This window comes from Bos indicus, chromosome 7, assembly GCF_029378745.1.
Source record: "Bos indicus isolate NIAB-ARS_2022 breed Sahiwal x Tharparkar chromosome 7, NIAB-ARS_B.indTharparkar_mat_pri_1.0, whole genome shotgun sequence".
NCBI lineage: Eukaryota > Metazoa > Chordata > Mammalia > Artiodactyla > Bovidae > Bos > Bos indicus.
Genome location: NC_091766.1, coordinates 14,907,519 through 14,931,402, shown reverse-complemented (window position 1 = coordinate 14,931,402; position 23,884 = coordinate 14,907,519). Strand labels below are relative to the sequence as shown.

The 23,884-nt window shown below is 49.4% G+C and overlaps 1 protein-coding gene across 7 annotated transcripts in view; it reads right to left on the bottom strand.

Annotated features, from left to right (window-relative positions):
• The window catches only part of ILF3 (interleukin enhancer binding factor 3), a 49,280-nt gene that overhangs the window by 7,691 nt on the left and 17,705 nt on the right, over window positions 1-23,884 (bottom strand). For 4 of the 7 annotated variants that reach the window (XM_070792820.1, XM_070792823.1, XM_070792821.1 and 1 more), the window contains exons 8-20: window positions 23,696-23,807; window positions 23,171-23,268; window positions 22,503-22,614; window positions 22,289-22,399; window positions 21,547-21,746; window positions 21,032-21,199; window positions 20,492-20,629; window positions 20,209-20,385; window positions 19,949-20,102; window positions 19,753-19,806; window positions 16,059-16,424; window positions 15,329-15,454; window positions 1,211-14,744 (exon numbers count right to left, since the gene is read on the bottom strand). In XM_070792820.1, the coding sequence (XP_070648921.1) occupies window positions 14,608-14,744; window positions 15,329-15,454; window positions 16,059-16,424; window positions 19,753-19,806; window positions 19,949-20,102; window positions 20,209-20,385; window positions 20,492-20,629; window positions 21,032-21,199; window positions 21,547-21,746; window positions 22,289-22,399; window positions 22,503-22,614; window positions 23,171-23,268; window positions 23,696-23,807 (1,953 nt within the window). In that variant the 3' untranslated portion in view covers window positions 1,211-14,607. Of the gene's footprint in view, window positions 1-1,210; window positions 14,745-15,328; window positions 15,455-16,058; window positions 16,425-17,888; window positions 19,290-19,752; window positions 19,807-19,948; window positions 20,103-20,208; window positions 20,386-20,491; window positions 20,630-21,031; window positions 21,200-21,546; window positions 21,747-22,288; window positions 22,400-22,502; window positions 22,615-23,170; window positions 23,269-23,695; window positions 23,808-23,884 lie in introns of those variants that run through there. The other 3 variants (XM_070792824.1, XM_070792825.1, XM_070792826.1) reach the window with 3 other exon arrangements.

Sequence of the window (23,884 nt, the reverse complement as noted above, 5' to 3'; positions counted from 1 at the left end):
AGACCCATCTGATCTCTAATTGTATCAAATTCATTAATTCCCTCCAACATTTCTTGTACAATGTGTCTCGGGCCATATCTGCGGTTAGCACTAGCCTGCTTTCGGGCGAGGTCCTCATATTCAGCTCTCCAGAGTAGATATTGTCCTCCAGACAGAGAAGCCTTAGCGACTGTTTTCCAGTCATATGGGATCATCCATCTGGCCGCTAAGGCGTCTAACAATGTAAGGGTGTATGGAGCTGTAGCCCCATATAAAGCACAAGCCTGTTTGAGTTCTTTAATCAGTTTCATTGAAAGGGGTTCCCAGGAGGGGACGTCTCTCCCATCCCTTTCCTCAAAAATTACAGAAAAACAAGCCTCAAGGTGGGGATCAAATTCATCTTCGGGACTAGAAAAAACCCTTCTCTGAGAAACTCCTAGCGGAGGCCGCTTCCCCTCATAAGGAGGAGGAGGTATGGGGGGATGGGAGCGTCCCATGTTTCTCTTTTCCTGTTCTGGAGATTTAACTGTTTGCTGTTTGGATCTTACGAATGGTCTGATTGGGGATGTTTCTCTCAAGCTCTTAGGAGCATCTTTAGCTGAAAAAGACCAATATTCATCAGAATGATAGCGAGCTGCTGCTGCTTCTAAATCTTTTTCATCTTGGAGCGAAAGCTGTTCCTCCTTTTCATCCCCACTTTCTAAATGACTGTTGGTGTTCATGGCAGCCAGCATACTTCTTAACTGCCGATAGCTAGGCTTGGACTCTTCCTCCTCACTTTCCTCCTTAATAGGCACTCGTTCAGATTCATGAGCAGGGTCTAAAGCATCTCTAATCATATTCCATAAGGAAAAGGTATCAGTGGGCACCCTTTCCGGACATGCAGAATGTAGTAAGTTTTTAACTGTTTCCTTACCTTCTCCCATGTTTCTAAGTTAACAGTGCCCTCTTCTGGAAACCAAGGACACTGTTCTTGTACAAATGTAAAAAAGGATTGAACATTAGCCTTTTTAACCTTAATTCCTCTTTTGTTTAACAATTGCAAGATTACTCCTATAAAGAGTTGTTGTTCTTTTGACTCCTTGTTACCCGTGTCAGAGATTTCTGTCTGCAAGGAAAGAGTCAACACTACCCACTCCTACTCACCCTACCTATCTTATGCAGGGGGGTCCGCGGCACCCTGAGTGGGGTCCTAGCCTTCCCGAAAAACTGCACAATGGGGGAGACTTACCTTTGGGACCCTGTTCGGGTGCCACTTGCTGGGGTCCAGCCCCAGCAGGATCCAGGGGTACCCTCAGGAGAGACGGCGTCGGCGTCAGCGAGAGAGAGAGAGAGAGAGAGAGAGAGAGAGAGAATGACACGGGGAGACCAAGCTTCAGTGAGCAAGGCCCGTAGCTTTATTTTCAGAAGGAGCTTTTATACCCTAAGTTGTATAGAGAAGATAATAGGGGGTGCAAAGTCATGCAAGGTCAGCAGTCCTTGACCCTTATCGAAACCAGGCTTTCTTTCTGCAAACCTATCACATACAAAGGCTTTAGGTGATTTACATCATCTTCTGGTCAGGAGACCTGCTAACATTCTTCTGATAAAGGTTAGTCAACCAGAAAAACTTATTTTCTCCAAAGGTGATTTTTCTTAAAGTTTGGCGCCTCTCCCTGAAAGCACTAGATAGAGTTGCATTCCTATAGGGCAAAAGGTGCAGTGGGGATAATCAAGGGGAGAATTTATTAGCTCAAGGGTCTAAGCTTGTTAACATTAAAGCTACTACTTGTTTTCTATATACCAGCTATATTGATCAATACACTCCCAGGGACACAGTGGGTAAGGGATATGGAAACTTGGCAGCAAGCATTAGCTCAACAAAGAAATCCTCTACATAGTTGTATTTTAACAATATTAACTCCCCGAGAAGCTCTGCATTGTTAGAGTATCTTAAGCTTCCTGTGCCTCTCTGGTTGGGAGGCTGTGAACAATCACATGCGTAGCTGTAAGAGTCCGGAAACCTGTCAGGCAAGTTAGAGAGCTATCCGAGGGATTTGAATTGGAACACACCTATTATACTCTGGAGACTTATTAACTAGAGCTCTAAGTTGATTTTCTTACAGAGAAAGGTGGTCGGCGATAAACATCAGAGGAGTTGGTGAAAGTCATGAAATAGTAAAACAGACAGATTCTGGTTTAGGCCTCTCCCGCATGACCTTGTCATGGGTGGGAACTCCTGTGCTGGCTCCCGGCAGTGGTGGTCCAGTGGTTAAGACTTGTAGGCTCCCAATGCAGGAGGCGCGGGTTCCATCCCTGGTCAGGGAACTAGAACCAGCAAGCCTCAATTAAAAAGATCCCACATGCTGCTACTAAGACCCTGCAGCTAGATAAGCAAAAAAATTTTAAAAAGAACCTTCCATCACTGATGAGTGTATATCACATAGCCTGTAAGTCATATTATGCTTTTAAAGACTTCTGTACATTGACAATGCCCACTTTTTTTTTTTTTTTCCCAAACATTGATCTATTTATTTGGCTACTCTGGGACTTAGTTGCGGCATGCAGGGTCTTAGATCTTCGTTGCAGCATGCAGGAGCCTTAGTTATGGCATGCAAATTCTTAGTTGTGTTACATGGAACCTACTTACTTCCCCATCCAACCATCTCGTCCTTTGTCATCCCCTTCTCCTCCTGTCCTCAATCTTTCCCAGCATCAGGGTCTTTTCCAATGAGTCGAGAATTTAATAAACTTGACTTATGATTTCATCTTATTTAAAGTATATTTATTTAAGTTTTTAAAATAGATAATACATCATTCAAAAAATATGGATAAAATGTATACTGTGAATTATCTTTCCCATGCCTGTCCCATGTAATAGTGTTAACTTCTTAAGGTTTTTTAACCTCTTAATATTAAGTGATGTTTAGTATTCATTCTTATGTATACTTACAGACATTTTACAACATGATAAAAGAAAATATATACTTTATTTTTGCAGTTGTTTTGTTTGGAGTTGATTTCATCTCGGTATACTAATGATTCTTTTTTTAATCTTCTGGACTCTTTCATACTAGACTGATGATGTTTTTGAATTATCCTTTTCCACTAGTCATGGATCACTGACCCATGGAATTGTCTAAAATTTCAAAACTCTAACAACTTACTCAAATATAAGTTTCATAATAGTTTTTGAAGAACTCAGTAGCACCAAGGAGGTATGGGAGAAATTGCTGTCTGTTCCACTAATAAAATCATATTATACCACATCTATTGTCCCCTTCTCCTCCTGCCTTCAATCTTTCCCAGCATCAGGATCTTTTCAAATGAGTCAGCTCTTCACATCAGGTGGCCAAAGGTGCCGGGAGCCACCAGGGGAGATCCCACCCATGACAAAGGTCATGCGGGAGAGACCTGACAGGCAAAGGCAGATCAGGCCTCAAGGGACCCCCTGAATGTGCTCAAGCATCTACCCCAAAACCAGAATCTGTCTGTCTTACTATTTTGTGCCTTTCACCAACTCTTCTGACATTAACAGGGGGCTATCCCCGACCACCTTTCTCTGGAAAAAGTCAACTTAGGGCTCTAATTAATAAGTCTCCTGGGCATGATAGGAGTGTTTCAATTCAAGCCCCTCTGATGGCTTTCTAGCTTGCCTGACACGTTTATCCATACTCTTACAATTAACACATATGATTGTTCACAACTCCCCAACCTTGAAAGGCACGGGAAGCCAAAACATTCTAAAAGTCCTAATGAGCATAGAGTCCTTTAAGGGATGAAAAATTATTAGAATAGATAGTACTGGTAAAGGGCTTCACTATGGGCCAATGCTTGCTGCCAAGTGCCCATATCCCTTATCCATTGTGCACCTGGGAGTGCATTGGTTAACATAGTTGGAATGTAAGAAAAACAAGCAGCAGCCTTGAAATTAACCGCATCAGACCTTTGAGCTAATTGGTTCCTTCTTTGTTGTAACTTACTGCACCTTTGCTCTATGAGAATGTAACTCTGTTTAGCACTTTATGAGGCTGACATAGATTAGAAATATAAAGAAAAAACACTTCAAGGGAAAATAAGTTTTCTGGTTGAAGAGCCTTTATCAAAAAAGGGTCATAAAATGTCTACAGGCCTCCAAGGCCAGAAGATATTGTACACAATATTGTTTATGGGAAAGGTATGCAGAAAAAATCCTGGTTTTGATAAAGACAAAACAGATGTAATGTTTGGGCTGACTCTGTATGACTTTGCATCTTTCATTTCCCTCTATGTACAAGTCAAGGTAAAAAAGTTCGTTTTGAAAATAAAGTATGGGCCTCACTCACCGAAGCTTGGTCTCCCCGTGTCATTCTTTTTTTCTTTTTCCCTCCTTTTCTCTCTCTGTTCTTCTTTCAGGATGACTCCTTAGAACACAAGAGCTTTATTGGCTTTCTGTGTTAATCAAGGAAGAGCAAACCTCTTTCTCTTCTCTTTATTCTTTCTCCTTTATTCTCTTATCGTTCGACCCTGGACTATCAGGTTTCAGTCCATTATAAGACCCGTGTCATCTCTCTCTCGCCAACGCTGTCTTTCCTGAGGGTACCCTAGGATCCTGCTGGGTACCTGGGGCTGGACCCCAGCACAAAGGATTGGAGTTCCAGCTTCAACATCAGTCCTTCCAATGAATATTCAAGATTGATTTCCTTTAGGATTGACTGCTTTGATCTCTTTGCAGTCCAAGGGACTCTGAAGAGTCTTCAACATCACAGTTCAAAAGCATCAATTCTTCGGCACTCAGCTTTCTTCATAGTCCAACTCTCACATCCATACATGATTTCTGGAAAAACCATAGCCTTGATTAGTCGGACTTTTGTTGGCAAAGTAATGTCTCTGCTTTTTAATATGCTGTCTAGGTTGGTCATAACTTTCCTTCCAAGGAGTAAGCGTCTTTTAATTTCATGGCTGCAGTCACCATCTGCAGTGATTTTGGAGCCCCCAAAATATTCCGCCACTGTTTCCCCATCTATTTGCCATGAAGTGATGGGACCAGATGCCATGATCTTAGTTTTCTGAATGATGAGCTTTAAGCCAACTTTTTCACTCTCCTCTTTCACTTTCATCAAGAGGCTCTTTAGTTCTTCTTCACTTTTTGCCATAAGGGTGGTGTCATCAGCATATCTGAGGTTATTGATATTTCTCCTGGCAATCTTGATTCCCGCTTGTGCTTCATCTAGCCCAGCATTTCTCATGATTTACTCTGCATATAAGTTAAATAAGCAGGGTGACAATATACAGCCTTCATGTACTCCTTTCCCTATATAGAACCAGTCTCTTGTTCCATGTTGTTCTAACTGTTGCTTTCTGACCTGCATACAGATTTCTCAAGAGGCAGGTCAGGTGGTCTGGTATTCCCATCTCTTTCAGAATTTTCCACAGTTTATTGTGATCCACACAGTTAAAGGCTTTGGCAAAGTCAATAAAGCAGAAATAGATGTTTTTCTGGAACTCTCTTGCTTTTTCGATGATCCAGCGGATGTTGGGAATTTGGTCTCTGGTTCCTCTGCCTTTTCTCAAACCAGCTTGAACATCTGGAAGTTCAAATCCCTTACAGTTATACAGTGGAAGTGAGAAATAGATTTAAGGGACTAAATCTGATAGACTGCCTGATGAACTATGGACAGAGGTTTGTGACATTGTACAGGAGACAGGGATCAAGACCATCCCCAAGAAAAAGAAATGCAAAAAAGCAAAATGGCTGTCTGAGGAGGCCTTACAAATAGCTGTGAAAAGAAGAGAAGCGAAAAGCAAAGGAGAAAAGGAAAGATATACCCATTTGAATGCAGAGTTCCAAAGAATAGCAAGGAGAGATAAGACAGCCTTCCTCAGTGATCAGTGCAAAGAGAGGAAAACAATAGAGTGGGAAAGACTAGAGATCTCTTCAAGAAAACTAGAGATACCAAGGAAACACTTCATGCAAAGATGGGCTCAATAAAGGACAGAAATTGTATGGACCTAACAGAAGCAGAAGATATTAAGAAGAGGTGGCAAGAATACACAGAACTGAACAAAAAAGATCTTCATGACCCAGATAATCACGATGGTTTGATCACTCACCTAGAGCCAGACATCCTGGAATGTGAAGTCAGATGGGCCTTAGGAAGCATCACTACGAACAAAGCTAGTGGAGGTGATGGAATTCCAATTGAGCTATTTCAAATCCTAAAAGATGATGCTGTGAAAGTGCTGCACTCAATATGCCAGCAAATTTGGAAAACTCAGCAATGGCCACAGGACTGGAAAAGGTCAGTTTTCATTCCAATCCCAAAGAAAGGCAATGCCAAAGAATGCCCAAACTACCACACAATTGCACTAATCTCACACGCTAGTAAAATAATGCTCAAAATTCTCCAAGCCAGGCTTCAACAATACATGAACCGTGAACTTCCAGATGTTCAAACTGATTTTAGAAAAGGCAGAGGAACCAGAGATCAAATTGCCAACTATGTTTATAGAACTGTTCAATTTTGCCGATAAGGTGCCTGTGAAATGGTCTGTCCATTGGCCTTTATTTACATTCCATGATTGCTACTAATGTTGAATGCCTTTTCAGATGTTTGAGACATTTCCTGACATCTTTCATTACTTGGTAATGATTTGGTAGCAGATTCAACACAGCTGAGCTGAGCACTTGTATATATAAAATCTCCATATGGAACAAAAATACAAAATAGTGATCTTTGGAGATTGTAAATACAAGAGTATTCATTGAACTGCACTTTTGTATTTTATACACTTTTCTGCATTTTTAATATTCCACATGTGCAAGTATATAAAAAAGCTCAAAACACAAAAGGTGAACAAACTCAGTCCCACCTCATCCCCCACAGTGTTTCCAACACATCCACCCACTTTCCACCTCAGCCCTTCCTAGTAACATGTTTTATCAGACTCTTATGTCCTTCTAGTGTTTTTTTTTTCCTTCATGCTGCTGCTGCTGCTGCTGCCAAGTCGCTTCAGTCGTGTCCGACTCTGTGCGACCCCATAGACGGCAGCCCACCAGGCTCCCACATCCCTGGGATTCTCCAGGCAAGAACACTGGAGTGGGTTGCCATTTCCTTCTCCAATGCGTGAAAGTGAAGTCACTCAGTCCTGTCCGACTCTTCGTGACCCCATGGACTGCAGCCTACCAGGCTCCTCCGTCCATGGGATTTTCCAGGCAAGAGTACTGGAGTGGGGTGCCATTGCCTTCTCCCCTTTCTCATGCAGAGAGAAGCAAATATTGTTACATACTTATTTACATATATCCCTTTGTTCACAAAAGCAGGCTTGCTAGTTACTGTAGGGAATGCAGTCCACTTTTTGTGTACACCTTGGAGGCTATTTCATGTCAGTACATAGTCTCCTTGTTCTTTTAAAAATTTATTCATTGAGAAAAAGTCTGATACTTTGGCCACCAGATGCAAAGAGCTGACTCATTTGAAAAGACCCTGATGCTGGGAAAGATTGAAGGAGACAGGACAAGGGGACAACAAAGGATGAGATGGTTGGATGGCATCATTGACTCAATGGGCATGAGTTTGAGTAAACTCTGGGAGTTGGTGATGGACAGGGAGGCCTGGCGTGCTGCAGTTCATGGGGTTGCAAAGAGTTGGACACGACAGAGTGACTGATCTGAACTGAAAAAAAAGTTTGGAGGGGATCTTAGTTCCCTGGCCAGAGATTGAACCTGGGCCCTCAGAGTGAAAGCATGGCGTTCTAAACATTGGACTGACTGGGAATTTCCATTCTTACATTTTTTAAAAAGTTGCCCAGTATCCCAGAGTATGAATAGTCCACCTCTTGCTTATCGGGTTGTTTTTCACTTGGGTTGTGAGTAAAATCTTTTGCTTCTACAAACAAGGCTGCAATGAATAATCTTGTATTTAGGCCATTTCACATGGCAGCAAGTATATGTTTAGGAAAATTTTCTACCAGCTGGATGACATGGTCAAAGACTAGAATGAGATCCTAGCAAATGCCCTCCATAGGGTTTGTGGCAACTACACTGACAGAAGCACAATGTCTGCAACCTCTGTCCTCACCTGCTGCATTAAGAGGAGAACTCTGGTAACTCCGTGCCATTTTTAACATGCATTTGTCTTATTCCCAGTGAGGTTTGGCATCTATTCTTCACTCCCACCTTCTTGAAACATTCTTCCTATGGACTTGCTAGGCTCAATCTCCTAGTTTTTTTAGTATTTCTTTTTAATTCTGCCAGATAATAATGTGATGGTGATGTTTAAGAACCAACATTGCCGACACTAACAGAGCAAGTGCCAGTGTGTGTCAGGTGTCTGCCAAGCCTTATGCTGTCATTGCCTTATCTGACTCTCACAGAATAACAAGGTGGGTACTGTTATCTCCGTTTTATGAATAAAGTCACTGAGGCAGAGATATTTTCTAACTCACTCCTGGTCACATGAGTAGTAATCAAGGAACAGGAATTGAAATCTAGTTTTGGGGCTACCCTGGTGGTAAGGAATCCACCTGCCCATACAGGAGACATGGGTTTGATCCCTGATCTGGGAAGATCCCACATGCTGCAGAGCAATGAAGCCCATGTGCCACAACTATTTAGCCTGTGCTCTAGAGCCCAGGAGCTGCAACTGCTGAAGCTGTGTGTCCTAGAGTCCAAGCTGTACAACAATAGAAGCCACTGTAATGAGAAGCCAACACCACAACTGGAGAGTAGCCCCAGAGAAAAGCCCAAGCAGCAATGAAGACCCAGCACAGTAAATACAGTTTTTAAAAAAGAAGGAAATCTAGTTCTGTCTGAGCCCCATGAAGCCACTGTCTTATACATCTTTTACTGAAGAAGGCAGTATTAGGGATTGTAGCACAGGGCAGAGATGAAAGGGTTACAGCCAGAAGAACCAGAAGAGGGGATTCAGGCTCTGCCACTCAGAAACCAGGTGACTTTGGTCAAATGATGGGCACTCTACTTCAGTTTCTTCATCTTTAAATTGGGGCAGAGCATCATGATGATGGTAAACAGTAAACATCAAAATACACACATGAATATACATGCAATGAACATTAGGGAGCACCCACTCTGTCAGGCACTGTTCTCACTGCTGGTAACATAGCAGCAAACAAGCAGACAAAAATCCATGCCCTGCAAGTATGAACAAGAATAATTTGTAGAACATATCAGTCTCAGGTAGTGAAGAGTGTTGGGGGAATAATGAGGGCAGGAGAGGAGTTGGGAGGTGACTATTTTAAGTAGAGTGGTCTAGATCAGCCTCAATAAGGTGAGATTTGAGTCAAGGCCTGAAGGAAATAAAGAGGGACTCAAATGATATCTGAGAGATCATTTTAGGCAGTGGGAACCATGAGAGCAAATTTTCTGCTGAGGTGGGAATGTACCTGGATCACTTGCGGTGCGGCAGGGAGAGCAATGTAGCTGCAGGAGTGAGGGAAGGAGCAAAAGGTGGAGAGGTCACAGCATGAGATCGTGCAAGGCCTCTGGTTAGCAGTGGGGACTTTGGAGTTCCTCTGAGCTAGATAGGAGAGTGGGGGTTTCTTAACGAAGCGTTTAGAGAGTTTTTCCTATCCCCAGAGGTAAAATCGGGGGTTGGAGGTAAGTTGCATCCGAGGCTCGGTGGCATCTGCTTTAAGATTTCATTGCTGTTCAGCCGGGAGGCCTGGGGGGCGCCACAAGGCCATCCTGAGGCGGCGCAGGGTGCGCGACTTCAGCACTCTGGACAGCGCCACGCACGTTTCCCGGGGCCAGGGAAGCTGCAGATCTGGGGGCGGAGCCTGAAGAAGCGGCCTATTAAAAGCCGCGCGCCGCGCACAAAGGACTCACCCAATAGGTAGGAGCCTAAGGAACTGTCCAATTGGGAGCGTGGGGGCGATGACGTACCGAACGACGCTGAGAGGCAGAGCCTGTGGAAAGCCTCTATTCGGAGCGGGGATTGTTGATTGGCCCTGTTGAAGCGCGTGCCCAAGAGGCGGTCCTAAGAGCTTGCAAGAGGTCATTTTCGAAAGGGTAATTTGGAAAAACCGATCCTTGGGTAGTTTCTGCAGCCAAATGGAAGCCGGTGTACTTTCCCAGGTTCAAAGTCTCCGTGAATCCCCAACCCTTCCCTCCTTGGGGTCGACGCAACTGTGCAGAGGAGCCCCCAAAACTGGAAGGGGTTCTCCTTATGGAGTAGCATATGGAGTTCTCAGATGCAGAACGGCAGGAGTTCGGTTTGCTCTGGAGAGGAGTTAGGGGTACCTCTGACGTTGAAGTAAAAGTCCTTGCAGTCCTGGGGTCGGCTAATTGTCCCAAAAGCCTGGACGATGTTTTCTCTGATTCATTCAGACGGGGTTGAGAGCAGTCCTTGTGTGCTAGTCTCAGCCCCCACAGCCTGGGTGCCATGCTAGCTTTTTGGGAAATACCAGAAAGGCCATGGACCAGGACTTCTGACCTGTGTGGAATGACCTCTATGGCCACTGTCTAAACATTCCAGCTTGTCCCCCCCCACAGTAGAACAGAGTGGTAAGCCTGGACCCCTCTCCTTATCTTGGGCCAAGATTATAATGCATCACTGTGTCCCAGTCAGCTGTTTAGGACATGCAGTTTTAACCCCTCTTGGGTCTGGAAGGAAGGTGGTCCCTGGCAAAGTACAGTGGACTTTTGCCACTGTATCACACTGAACCTCAGCTCAGTTGTTGCAGAACTCAAGCCGTTTTGTCCGTCTCTCAGCCTTTATTTTCACCTCTACTACACACAGGTTCTTTACCCAAAAATTGCTCTGGAGTACCACTCAGCCCAAGTTCTTTCTAGCTCTTTCCACAGCTCTCCGTTGTCCTCAGGATGAGGTTGAAAAGTCCTCTGCTTCCCAGTCAAGCCCCTGCACTGGATGGCTCCAGGCTTACATCAAGCCACACTTTTCCCTTCTCATGACCACAATGCTCACTCACCTGAATATTAGCTCCTTGAATTCCACTGACACCTCCCAGAATTTTCTGAGCATGCCAGTCCCTTGGCTAATCCTCAACACACCTTTTGGTCCCACTCAACCATACTGTCTCACTTGAGACACAGAATGCCTTCCTGTAACACTCTACCCGAGCTGGGAAAGGGCACTCTTGGTGCCTGGAAGCTCCTTGAGGGCTAGGACCAGGTTCACTGCCATATTCCCAGCGCTCAGTACATGGCTGAAACATAAGCAATACCCAATAAACACATTATGTGAATGAAACAAATGAGCACAGTAAGTTTTCATTTATTCTGGAGTGGGTTAGAATGAGCATTTCAGCCAAAAATGCGTGCTGCATTGCTACCCAAAATTGTGTCCACACGTTTTAGAACAGGCCTGTGAAGGGAAGGAAGAGCCCCATGAGGCTCACACCTGGACACTGAATCCTGAGGCTCGACAGCCCAGCTGACTACACCAGAACAGGTTAACGGTGAGAGAGAGAACAAATGAATGTTTCCCTGTCAGGTAGAGGGCAGTCGGGCAGCTCAGGCTGCACCTAGGCACAAACAGGGCCCCAGTGACTACAAATCTACAGAGGTGTATGTCTCTGATTTTTGTCTCCACCATTGCTACTAAAGGCCCTCTTTCATCTGAGGTCACTAGTCCCCAGTACTTACACCCTGTGATCAGTTCAAATTGCTGGCAAGGCCCTGTCCTTCCCTGTGACATCATCTCCTACCACCATGAGGTGTTAAGTCATACTTTCTCCCTTCCTACCTTCCCTCCAAAAGCACCCTTCAGGGTGATGTCTGGTCCCAGGCCATTGACCCCCATGGCCTATCCACCAGTTGACCCTGTCCTGATCAACTCGCTGAGGGTGTAGGCCACCAATCGATCCTCGTGCTGAGGCTCCTGGTGCTGTCTGCTGGCGACTCAGGAACACGACACCATCTTCCAGCAATACATGGGCCAACGTGCCTCTCCATAAGCCAGCTGTTGCCTACCATGGCCATAGCTGAGGAGGAGCTGGAGACTACCTCCTCCACACTGGCCTCCAAGGCTTAGAGGACAACAGGCCTGGGAAAGCCTGGATCACATCTGAAGAGCTGAGGTGTGAGCAGCAAGGCCTTCTCCATGCTAAGGTATAGCCACAACTTGCTGAATCCAGCTTCCTGGGGTGGTAGGTCCCAAGGGCTGGGATACTGTCCATGGTCAGCTGCATCACTGCCACCAAGGTCCTTGAGTGGAATCAGGGTGACAAAGGACCTGTGATTCCAAGTGGGCTCCTCAGACAGGTACTCACTTTGCTGACAAGATGCTGTTGGCTCTGTGCTGTCCACACCTGACTACAGTAATCCTGATTGTGGCTGATGAGCTTCCAGGGCTGACAGCAGCAATGGTCGGTAGAACCTTTACCCAGCCTTGTACTGGGTCAAAAAGTGTTCCCCCCAAAAGGCCTGTCCAATTCCTAACCACCGATACCTGTGAACCTAACTTTACCTGGGAACACATCTTTTTAGATTTTTTTTTAAAAAGGATCATAGGAAGAATGCATCCTAGACCAGGGTACGCCAAAATCCAGTGACTGGTGTCCTTACACAAAGACTCACAGGAAAAGTTCATGTGAAGACAGAGGCGGAGACTGGCATGATGCTGTTACAAGCCAAGGGATGCCTGGAGCCACCAGGAGCTGGAGGAAGCAAGAAGGCAATCCTGCTTCTTCCCAGTTAATTTGTCCTGACTGTGGGAGGGACTCGGTCAGGCCTCCATCAAAGATAAGCCACCCAGGCCCCGGCCCTTCCCCCAAGAGAGGACCATGGCAGCAAGTCCCAAGTCCCTGAGAACATGTCACCACAGGGACATCTTCCTCTGCTGCCTTCTTTGATCTTGAGATGCTTTCCCCTGTGGTGTCAGCATCCAGAAATGTGAATGGTGGCAGCAGATGCTGTTGAGAAACCCACGGTGAAAGCTGTGTGGAGAATGCAGGTCCAGAGCAAAAGTCATGTGGCAGGCAGTATGGGAGTGTTCCTCGCCATGGACTTCTGAGTGACACGGCTTCTGCCCACACCTTTATTATCTCAAATACAGGATCCCAGGGATCTCGTGTGGGCCTCTCTTTGTGGAGCCCCTGAATCGGTCTCCACTAGCACACATACTGAAGGGATACCAGGGCACTTCAGGCCCCATTCCCCAAGCTGGACCATTTGATATCCAGGGCCGCCTCTGCTCTGGCAGTTGACAAAATTCTTACGATGTTTTTTTATTTAGTGCAATCACCTTTCCTTCACCTCCCCAAGGAGGCAAATCTTTATCCTCTGAAGGCATACTGGATGGCTTCTGCCTCGGCTGAGTGACTCTGCATCAAGAATGGTTCACACTTCTCCCAACGGTCAAGGTTAACCAAGCACGGGAGGCCAAGGTCCCACCTGGAGCTCAGAACTTGAACAGTACGTGGTCTGAGAGTGGAGAGGCGACAAAACTAGATAGGTTTCTGCAGAGAGGCAGTCCCAGGCCTCACCGAGGGGCTCCTTCCAGATAGGCAGGTAACACCACTCTCCCCCTGGGGCAGGACCGGAGTTGAAAAGGGCTGCTTGGGGAGGGGGGTGCCGCTCCTCCACTGCACACTGATGACCCGTAGGTGACAAATGTCCCCCAAACACTGTGCAAATGCCCAAGATGGAGAGGCATCCCAAAAGTGTACTCAGTGGAACAGGCCCCAGGAGGGGGCTGCTGGAGACACCAAGTGCCCTACTTGCAGGGATGGTTCTGGGGCTGCATTTCCCAAACCTTGGGAACCTTCAGCCAGATTCAGCTGGGCTTCTTCAAAGTCAGCTAGTGTACTGAAGTACAAGATCACCTTACTCCACGGTGATTTGAAATTGCACTTAAAAACTCTATTAGAATTCATGGAGCAGAAAATGAACCCTGCCCAATTATGTATGAGCAAAACCCAAACAGCAGTGTGGGCCTCCAGAAGCTGCCCTGCAGGCCGTCGGGAGAATGGTTTCGGAGCCACTGCAACACTGGGTCTCTGGCCCTGGACTTCTCTGGTGACCAGGAGCTGCCCTGCCCCCCACACCCTGCCTTCCTGCGCTGGGAACAGGGTGGAGGCACCCTGCCCATCCTGCTGCAGGTGGGCCAGACACCCAGGGCTACGACGGGCGCAGAGTTTTGTTTTTCTTTATTTGTCTACATTCAGCTCAATTCAGATGTACTGCTTGAATGATGCAGACATACCAAAAAAAAAAAAAAAAAGAAACCCCACTCTTTCCCACTGGTTTTTAAAATAAAATCTTCACTTATAAAACTGAAACACTAAAGCATTAAAATACAGAAAGCTCGTTTAACTCACTTCACAAAAGCATTAACAGATGACGTATCCCTTCCGTGACTATTTAAAGACAAACTGAGTTAACACTAACACCAATCGTAAATAGACAGAGGGATACTTAACTGCAAGAACTCAAAAAACTCTACTCAGACAAAGTTGTAATGGCAACTAACAAACCATTGAAGACACGGAGTCCCAAACACGGCTAAATATGGGTCACAGGACGGGTCACAGGGGTGACCAGCTGCACCTCACGACACGGCAACGTGGACAGGGGAGGGCGGAGGGGCCTGGAGAGGCCGGTTGACATGTTAACTGTGATGCATAAAACTGAATCTTACAACGGGAGGGTTAAGTGCAGAAGGTACAAATCTTCACCCCTCGGGGGCTTTATCTGTATTGGTAGTTCATGCTGTGGTCTGCGTTTCTGCCATAGCCCCCTTGTGATGACTGGTAGGAGCTGGGAGGACCGCTGTAATTCTGGCCGGACCCTGGAGAGTTGTAGTTTGACTGTGACGAGTAGCCTCCTAATTGAGAGAGGAATGGGTCAGAAGTGAGGGGCACAAGACCCACCCCGTGGTCAGTGCTCGGGCATCAGCCAACACTCAACAGAGCTGTGTCTGTCCATGAGATACAGCAGCAGAGCAGCCCTGGAAGTGCCACTTTGTTAAGTGCCTTTCCAGGGTCAGCGGGCCTAGTTCTCACGAGCCCTGAGAGGTGGGGCCATCAAGCAGGGCTTACAAGGAGTAGGGATCTGTCCAGTCACAGATGCGTCAGCCATAGGAGCTATGATCAGGCACTGCCTGAGCGCAAGGCTGAACTCACCACCCCCAACCAGAGTTCACACAGCAGGCTATTTGGCCCTCACTGTTCTCAGCATTTTCCCCTGCTGCTGCCAACACTTACAAGAGGGCAATTTCTGGACTTCTCTAGCAGGGGCAGGGGGCTCAGGTTTGATTGCTAGTAGGGGAGCTAAGATCCCACATGCTATGTGGCCAGAAAGTTACAAGAAGTAAAATAAATTTGGGTCTTAAGAACCCCTGTGGGCTCTGTTGGCTCTGAGTTTAAGCCTCCCCTCACCCCACTGTGCCACCTGCTTCCCCAGGCCCACCTTGTTTGCCTTGGTATGAGGAGCTGCCCCCAGAACCTCCATAGCCCCCATGTGACCCTGGGTTGTAGGACGATCCGCCTGAGCCGTAGCTGTTCCCGCCGCTTCGGCCTCCACTACCACTGTAGTCTGGAGCAGAGAAGACAGTGTGGTTAAGGGGCTGTGGCCACGATGTGGCTGGGCATGCTAGGTTTACCCTTGGCTGAGACCATAGGCCTTTGCAGAAATCCCTGTTTTAACTGTCTGAACTAGGCAACCTGTCCAACCATGAAGTGCCAGGGGTCACTGGAGTCCTGTAATGGCACCACATTCTGAAGCCCAATTCCATCCTGCCTGCTCCAAGCCTCCTCCCTTTTCCCACCTGGCACCCAGCGACCCCTGCCGGGCCCACTCACAGACAGCACAGCTTCCTTAAGGACAGCCCAAGGATGCCCCGAATCTTGTCGTGCTGTATCTCCACAGGAGGCGAAGAAGGGGGCAGTAACTGAGCATCTGCTGGGGGCTGTCTCCAGAGCCTAGCCCTGGAGGTGAGCTCATAGCAGCTGGCCTGGCCTCACAGGCTCTATCTATTCTGGTGCCCCAGCCTCTGGAACCATGGAGAAGGCAACAAGGAGGGCACAGCAAAGACCTGGACTGGGAGACTCGGTGCCAGGGTTTTCCTGACGCCTGCCCTGTAGCCAGCGTCGCTAGGCTCTCCACCATGCCTGGGGAGGTGCTCTGCCAGCCAACTCACTGAATTTGCTCTCGTAGCTGTAGTCGGATCCGCCTCCACCTCCAGGGGAGCCGTAGGAATTGGAGTACGAGGAGTAGTTGCCTTGTCCGTGATTGTAGCCTTTCTGCTTGCCCTGTGGGGGTCCGTAGTTGCTGTACTGGCTCTGGCTGTAGGACTGTTGCTGGCCTTGGTGGGGCTGGTAGCCTGAGCCATATGAGGGCTTCTGTTGGCCCCCGTGCGGCTGCTTCTTCCCGGCGTGTTTTGGGGGCACTGGGGAGTTGTAGTTGTCACCTTGGTAGTAGGAACCGTAGCCAGAAGAGCCACCACCGCCCCCGCCGCCGCCACCACCGGCATTCCCCGAATGCCCTCCGTTGCTGTAGAACTGACCTAAACAGGAAGGCAGCAGGTCAGGCGGAGGAGGGGGAAATGGGGAAGGGCAGGAGGGGGTGGTTGCAGCTGTGGGCCCTGAAGGCTGACCCACAAGCCCATGGCCCAGGCCGGGACAGAGGGACGGAGGCAGGACAGTGAGGAGTGGTGGCTCCGGTCCATCAGGCAGCCTGGCTGGGGCTGGCCCCAGCCTTCAGCTCCACTCACCCATCAGCTGACGACAACAATGGATCTTTGCCAAGCAGCGGCACGACAGCAGGCCGACAGCAGCTTTTGCAGCAGATGTCAACATTATAGTGAGATGGGCTCCAAGCGCGGGATGACATTCACGACTAGCTTGCTGCTACCCAAATGTCCCCAACAGTGACAGGAAAAGCAAAGCCCCACAGAAGCAGCCAGCTCCGACCCTGTCCTCCTCCCCTCGCCCCCCCAACTCCCCGCTGTGCTGGGAAGAGGCTCGGCAGTCCAAGCCCTGTGACCTCAGGAGATATTCTGTAATGACGCCCCTAAAGCCAGAGCCATTCATGGAAGACTAGCTGGTCTAACCAATGACCTGGGATGTCTCCCGGGTGTGACTTCCACAGCCTCATGGGGAAATCAAACACCAGAGTTCGGTTCCCAACGCCCAGGTGAGGCCTCCCACAGGGCACCCCCCTCATTCCCAGCACAGCTGCCAGGCACAGGCGGGACCCAGTGGCAGGACTAACAAGTGTGCAGCGAGGCCACCACATTCTCAGGCCCTGAAGCAGAAAATGTCACAATGGATACCCGCCTCCCCAACGTTGGTCGCTAAGTATAGACCCTGGTTTGTTAACAGTCCCCAACACTCAGATGGATCCATGGGGGATGGGCCTGATAAGGCAAGGTGATGGAAGGCGGAGGTCAGGTCATGTGGGTGGCTCTCTGACCCAGCCAGGCAATCCCCGACGTTCACGCAAGGGCAGCAGAGTCCCTGGGGCAGGCAGACCTGGGCACACTACCTCTGGATGGCTGCTGCCCCTGACACAGCCAGCCATTGTGTGTGCCCGGGATGGGGGAGGAGGAGAAGGGAATGCCCCCACACACCCAGTCCTTCCTTCCTATATTTAGCAGCAAGTCTCCAGTCTTTTGAATGAGGTGAATCTGGGAGTTCTCAAGGACCTTCCACCCACTGCAGATATATGTCTCATACCACTGTGTCTTGGGTGGTTTGGACAATAATTTGGATAGAGCTAATTTGCCACATAAGTTAATTTCCTCGAGACCCCTCCACTCAGCCCACCAGAAGGCAGAAACACCAGGGAGAAGGCTGTGTCCCCAGTGCGAGAGAAAACATGCTTTGGTTCCTGGAGGAGGGGCGGTACCCCCTTGAGACTCCCCCCTCCTCTCTGCAGCCCACCACTTCAGCTGCCCACGGCCTGCACTGAGCGCCTCCTCGCCCCTCCGCCAGCGTGGGGATGAATGAAGACGCCAAGGACTGAGGGCTTGTTACTTTAACATGTATTGATTAAAAAAAAAATAATAAAGGGGAGGGAAAGTTTTCAACGTCATTTCAGGATAACTATTTCCTGGTATAAAAAGACATTATTCTCAAACAATAACGTTCTTAAAAAAAAAATACATCATGCAATCAAAGTTTTCAAAAGTTTCACTGAATGTTTCAAACCCCTGGGAACAAACTATGGAATAACCGTTTTGACCAGTTTTTTTCCTGAATAAACGCAAAATCTTGCAAGTCAATGTGGAGGCAGGCTTTGCTGCAAGAATTGTTGATCAGAGCCAAAACCACACTCGTTCCCAAGAAGGGCTCCCGCCAGGAAACGAGGGTCTCATTCAAGAGCCAGAACGCCTTGGTGCACCTCTACATGCAGGGAGAAGCCCCAGCTCAAGCCTGCAACTTCCGGAGAGAGGGCAGTAGCTTTCCAGGCCTTTTGGAACCTGTCGTGGGAGCAGGCTGGCAGCACAGGGCCTGCTGGGGGGCTTGGCTCCTCACTGGAGAATTAGGCGCTATGTATTAGGCTCTTTCTACTTGGATATTTTTAAAGCCCCATTTAAAAGAAAAAGGAAAAAAGAAAAATCCTTAAGAATCCCATGCATTTGCAGTGATGAGTAGGACTTGCAAAATTCTACGTTCTCATTTCCTTAAAGCCTGTCTGTTTCTTGCACTAAGAGTGGAAGCACAGTTTTGATACCTTTGAGAGTTCACCTCTAGCTAAAGCAGCCACAGAATATCGCACTCCGGAACAAGAACCCACCAGAGCAGTTACAAAAGATGGAAGAGGTTAACTTAGCACAATGTACAATTCCCCAACGTTCCCAATGTTTCACATGCTTATGGAAAAAAAGGCAGATTGCTCTGGATTCGGATGTGGTGAAACTGTTACTGTCAAAGGCATCAAAGAGATTTGGGGATTTGTTAAAAGGTTAAAAATTCATACAAAACCTGCTGTAAATTAAGACAAAGGTAGATTAAAATGCATTATTATCTGTCTCTTAAATAAAGTAATGCTTTCCATAAAAAGCAAAGGTGGGCTTTTGCCTTGATGCTGACCAACGCTGGCTCTAGAATTCTGTGCAGTTCTGCACAAAAACGCATTCTCTGAAAAATTGTTTTCCACTTATTGTGAACTTCAATAGGACCAAGTTCAAAGGCAAATCACGATAAAAACTGCCATTGTCTTAAATTCTGCAGGCTAAGAGTTTCAGACAAGCTGCGGTGACAAGCCACGGTTGAGAAACCCAGTGAAGCACAGGGCACAGCACGGACACTTTGGGTTTTGGAGTTCGAGAAAATTGGAGTAAAAAGTTGATTTTGTGTGCAATACTTTTAGATGCTCTAGGAAGACCCAAAATCATGATAGCCGTAGCAGTCTGTGAAAAAGTCACCTACAAAAGGGGGAGACAGAGCAGAGAAAAAAAATTAGAATTCTTTTGAAAAAGGGCACAGAGCGCCACATTTGAAATTCATGTTTTAGATTTCTCTGCTCCTGTAACCCCCCAATGAAGGCTCCTTCTCAAGACAAGAGCTGTGCACTGTCAGGAAAAGCGTATTCACAGGTTTGGTGCTTCGCATGGCTTAAAGCAGAGAAATTTAAAATTTTGATTTTTAACGAATTTGCCAGTTAGTTATACAATGTGAGCCTTAACACTTAGAGAGTAAATTATGCTTCTGCAGCATGGGGGCGCTGGAGGACCACTTGCCCTAACACCAAGCACAGGTGCCAGCCGCCCATGAATCTCAGGGAGGCTGTTGCTGCTAATACTGCTGGGCCACCCTGCTCTAACTCAGGCCACGGGAGCTAAACTGCAGTTTCTTCCCAAGCTCAGACAAAGAGAAACACGCACTTACTGTAGCCGGCAGTCGCTGAGTTGCCTCCATACCCGTAGCTGCCATACCCGGCGCCTGAAAGGGAATGGACAGGGTCACCAGGGTGGGAGATTGTCTGCCCCACCCATGCCTCTTATGCCAGGGGTGGGGGTGGTGTTCCCACCCACTGCAGGGAGCAGGCCAGGCCCCTGGGGACAGTGCAGGACAGGGTCCTCACCAGCATTCATGTAGCCTCCATGGTTGGCACCACCGAACCCTCTCCCTCTCCCTCGACCACGGATGTTCCCTCCTCTTCCCCGTCCTCGGAGGTTGGGGGGTGGGGGTACTTCATTGTGCATGGGACCCCCCATGCCGAACCCCGGGTTATGTGGCTGGATGGGAGGAAAGACAGACAGCTTACATTCACCTCCCACTCAAATGACCAGAGAACACCCGCCAAGGAGAGAACACCCAGAGAATTCAGGGCTGGACACTCACCTTAGCAGCAAATTTTGGGCCACCTCTCACAGGCACAGGGGCTCTCTTCTTCTTGTTGGCCTCCAGGGAGAGAGGGGCATCAGGGAACAGCTTTTCTAGTGCAGCCAGGGCGGCATATGCTTTGGCCACCTTTTTGTTTGAGCCAGCACCCTGAAACTTCTGGCCGTCCACCTCGACCTGGGAAGAACAGATGTGTGTCAGGGGTGACCCAACACCGCCCTTGGGGCAGGGACCTCTCCAAAGACCCCAGGTCCCCATGGGAACCACTTCTGGGACCACTCACCTCCATGACGAAGCGTTTGTCGTGGCTGCCCCCTGTCTCTGAGATGAGTTCGTACTTGAGGCCACGCCTCTTCTCGTTAAGTTCCATAACAGGGTTCTTGCCATGCTTGGTCAGGATCGGCCCCTGCTGTTTTACGTTCTCAGGGAAAACAGAAAAGAACACCAACAAACTCAGCTAAGGTATTTCCAACAGGTGGCAGCCGCCCCTGTGTTAAGGGTCTGAGGCCCTCCGCTCCACTCACTGCTGCCCACCCCCTGGAAACCATCCGCGGGCTTGCCAGCAATGGGACCACCTCCCCCACGCCGTCTCTCTCAGGGAAACAGCCGAGCCTCGACTGCAGGCCTCCCAGGTGCAGCCCCCGGTGTTGGGTCAACGCCAGCACAGGCTTTGACAGCTCACACTTCAACTCTGCCCCCCCAGGGCCCTGGACTGGAAGGCTGTTATGCTTCTGGAGGAAGAGAACGAGGACCAGTGACTGTCCTTGTTCAGGGGACCCCAGGGCACTCCTGTGGGGCCTCACAGCACCCACCCTGTGCTCACCTCGGTGGTGGGATCAGAGGGGAAGGCAGCACTGGGCGTCGAGACGGTTTCCACCACAGGTGGAGGGGCCACCACGGCAGGCTTTGCCTCTGTCTCCTCAGCGGAGTCCTCCCCCTTGCTGGAGTCTCTGCCTTCAGCACCCGTGGGCAAGCCCATGTCCTGTAACACCTGCAGCGGGGGGAGACGCCACGTCCCCAGTGAGGAAGGGCTTGCCCAGACAAGAATTCTCCCACATCCAGCACCCTGAATCAGCAGCTCTTAGGGAGGCATCCAGCCAACTGGAGGCACTTCCCTGAAGCTCCCAAGACCACCAAATGCCCACCTACATTTGGAGGCCCTGCGCCCCTCAATGACGGCATTCTGGCCGTGTGTGCCTTGGCCACTGGTCAGGTCTCTGTTTCAGTGTTCCCATTCCCTCCCTCAGCCTCGTGCTTGAACAGGGGGAAGTGGCTCTCAATGGGTGTAAAGCTGAGGGAGGCGCTTCGCCGTTCCACCGCATTGCCGGCCACACTCACCTTCACAGCCACGTGCAGCTTGGCCGTCTTTTTGGAGGGCCCAGAGGCCTCGAAGGAGCTCCCGTCCACCTCAACTGACATGGTAAAAATGGGGGCGTGCACTGGACCGGTCTGGGAAATCAGTTTGTACTGCAGCCCTGGTTTGAGCTGGTTCAGTCTCATCAGGGCATTCATTGCTTGTGGAGGCTCTGCCTTCTCCTCTAGAGAGAACATAGTAACGCCGCTCTAGAATGCCAGTCAATTCTGACCCTGACAGGGACACTCTCCTGACTGCCCCCCCACACACACCACGTGGTGGAATGGGCAGGAGACTGGGTGGCCAAATGTGCTGAAGGCCTGCCTGCCCTGCTATCCAGACCCATACCTTGACTGTGGTCACCAGCTGAGGTGCATCCATCTTAGTTGTGTTCCATGCCCATGCTAAGTTTAATCACTCCCCTTTATGGATCACAGCCTTGTCATGGCGAAGGGGCTTGCACAGCTCAAGGAAGCTATGAGCCATGCCATGCAGGGCCACCCAAGATTGATGGGTGGAGTTCTGACAAAATGTGTTCCACTGGAGGAGACTGGCAAATCACTCCAGCATTCCTGCTGTGAGAACTCCATAACCAATTACTCTCAAAAGGACTTCCACATCACATCCGAGAAAAACAGAACAAAAGCAGGTATGTCACCACTTTGAGCTAAACCTTCATGAAGCCAGATGGCAGCTAAAACAAGGACCATGCGTGAATGTTGGTACCTTTCTTCTGAATCTTCTTCTTCTTTTTGCTAGGAGACTTTTCCTCCCCATCTTCCTCCATGGGGCGTTTCATGGGCGTAATGGCGTAGGTGGTGCTCGGGGGTATTTGAACTGAAACAAGACAAGGACGGCAGCAGCTCAGACTCTAGCCTGTCCTCCGCCAGGAGCCCATGATGACATCGCCGTCTGGGCCCAGGCCCCGCGGCCTCCGTACCTGTATAGTCCACTGGGTTTTCATTCTTTGGTTTCTTGGGCATCTTAGATGGCAGAGGGTCCATACCCAGTACTTTATGGAGCTGGCCGAACGCAGCTAGTCGCAGCGCGTGCTGGAGAAGGGGAAGAGGAATCTGACTCAGCCGCCCTGCACTCCCAGCCCTCATGTGTGCGCTCACTAATGCCTCCTGGAAGGGGTGGGAGCTGAGGTGGTTGCTAATGGTCTCCCCTATAACAGCAAGGGGTCCTCCGCCAGCCAGGGGAGGGCCTGATTGCCAGGGCCCAGCCTTGCTGTGGGGGAAGGCCAGCCTGTGACCACCCCCCTCAAAAGAATACAGGAGACCCCAACCTGGGGACTGGTTGCCACACGGAGCCACGGGGTGGGCCTGCGAGGGAAGGACCCCTGGAGCAGTCCGCACAGCAAATACGTCTCCCTGCTGAACTCGGGTGTCTAAAAACGGCACTCGAGCAGGCCAAGGGGGGGCAGGTGACAACCTCGCGTGGCGCCAGGGGAAAGAAGCAGCCCAGGTTGGGGCGCCCTGTATCAGGCCCGAGCCCCTGACCTTCGGGCCCCAAGCTGAGCCTACCCTGAGAATACCCAGTAATGGAACTGGAAGCCAGCGATTACAGACTGGGTAAGGGCTCACGTGGCAATGGCGACGACTATACCTGCGCACTCTGTGTGATATCTTCCCGTTGCTGTCTGTCTAGATGCCCAATAGCATCAGTGGCTTCTTTTTCACAAGGGTCATAAATGCCAGAACCATCTGAAGGCAGGAAACAAGGAAGATATGCAGAGGATTATCTTTTAGCATCTCGGAAGCGTGGTGCTGGGCTGAGGGAACCAAGTGCGTTACCCCCCGCGCCCCATCCACACCCAGCTCTGGAAAACACGCCGGGCTCAGTGACCCACTCGGCGACCAGCCCGTGAGAGAAATAAGCCACTTGTGTCTCAGAGCAAGGAGCTCGCGTGGGAGTGGGTCACTACTGCCCCGGATCCGCCCGGAGTCACAGCTGCGGAGCCGGCACAGGGCTGGATATGATGGTGCAAGAGGGTAGTCACATGCTTCACCCCTGGGGGGACACGGGGCTGCTGCTGCCCTACCCACTCAGGGGACCCGCCGGGAAGTGGCCTCGGGGCCTTGGTCCCTGTCCTTTCCTTTCCCTGCCACCTGCAAAGCACAAGGCCCCAACCTGGCATGACGATGCCCGAAGCCAGGCACTCCAGCACCCTCCGCAGGGCCTCGCCAGCACCCATGGGTCTGTTGGCTGTGCCGATGGACTTCTCACAGAGAAGCTCGAGGGGCTGAAAGGGAAGAGGGAGAGTTAGTCACCAAGTCCAGGAGGGAGCAGGCTGACTCTGAGGCAGTGTCCCCCTGTGTG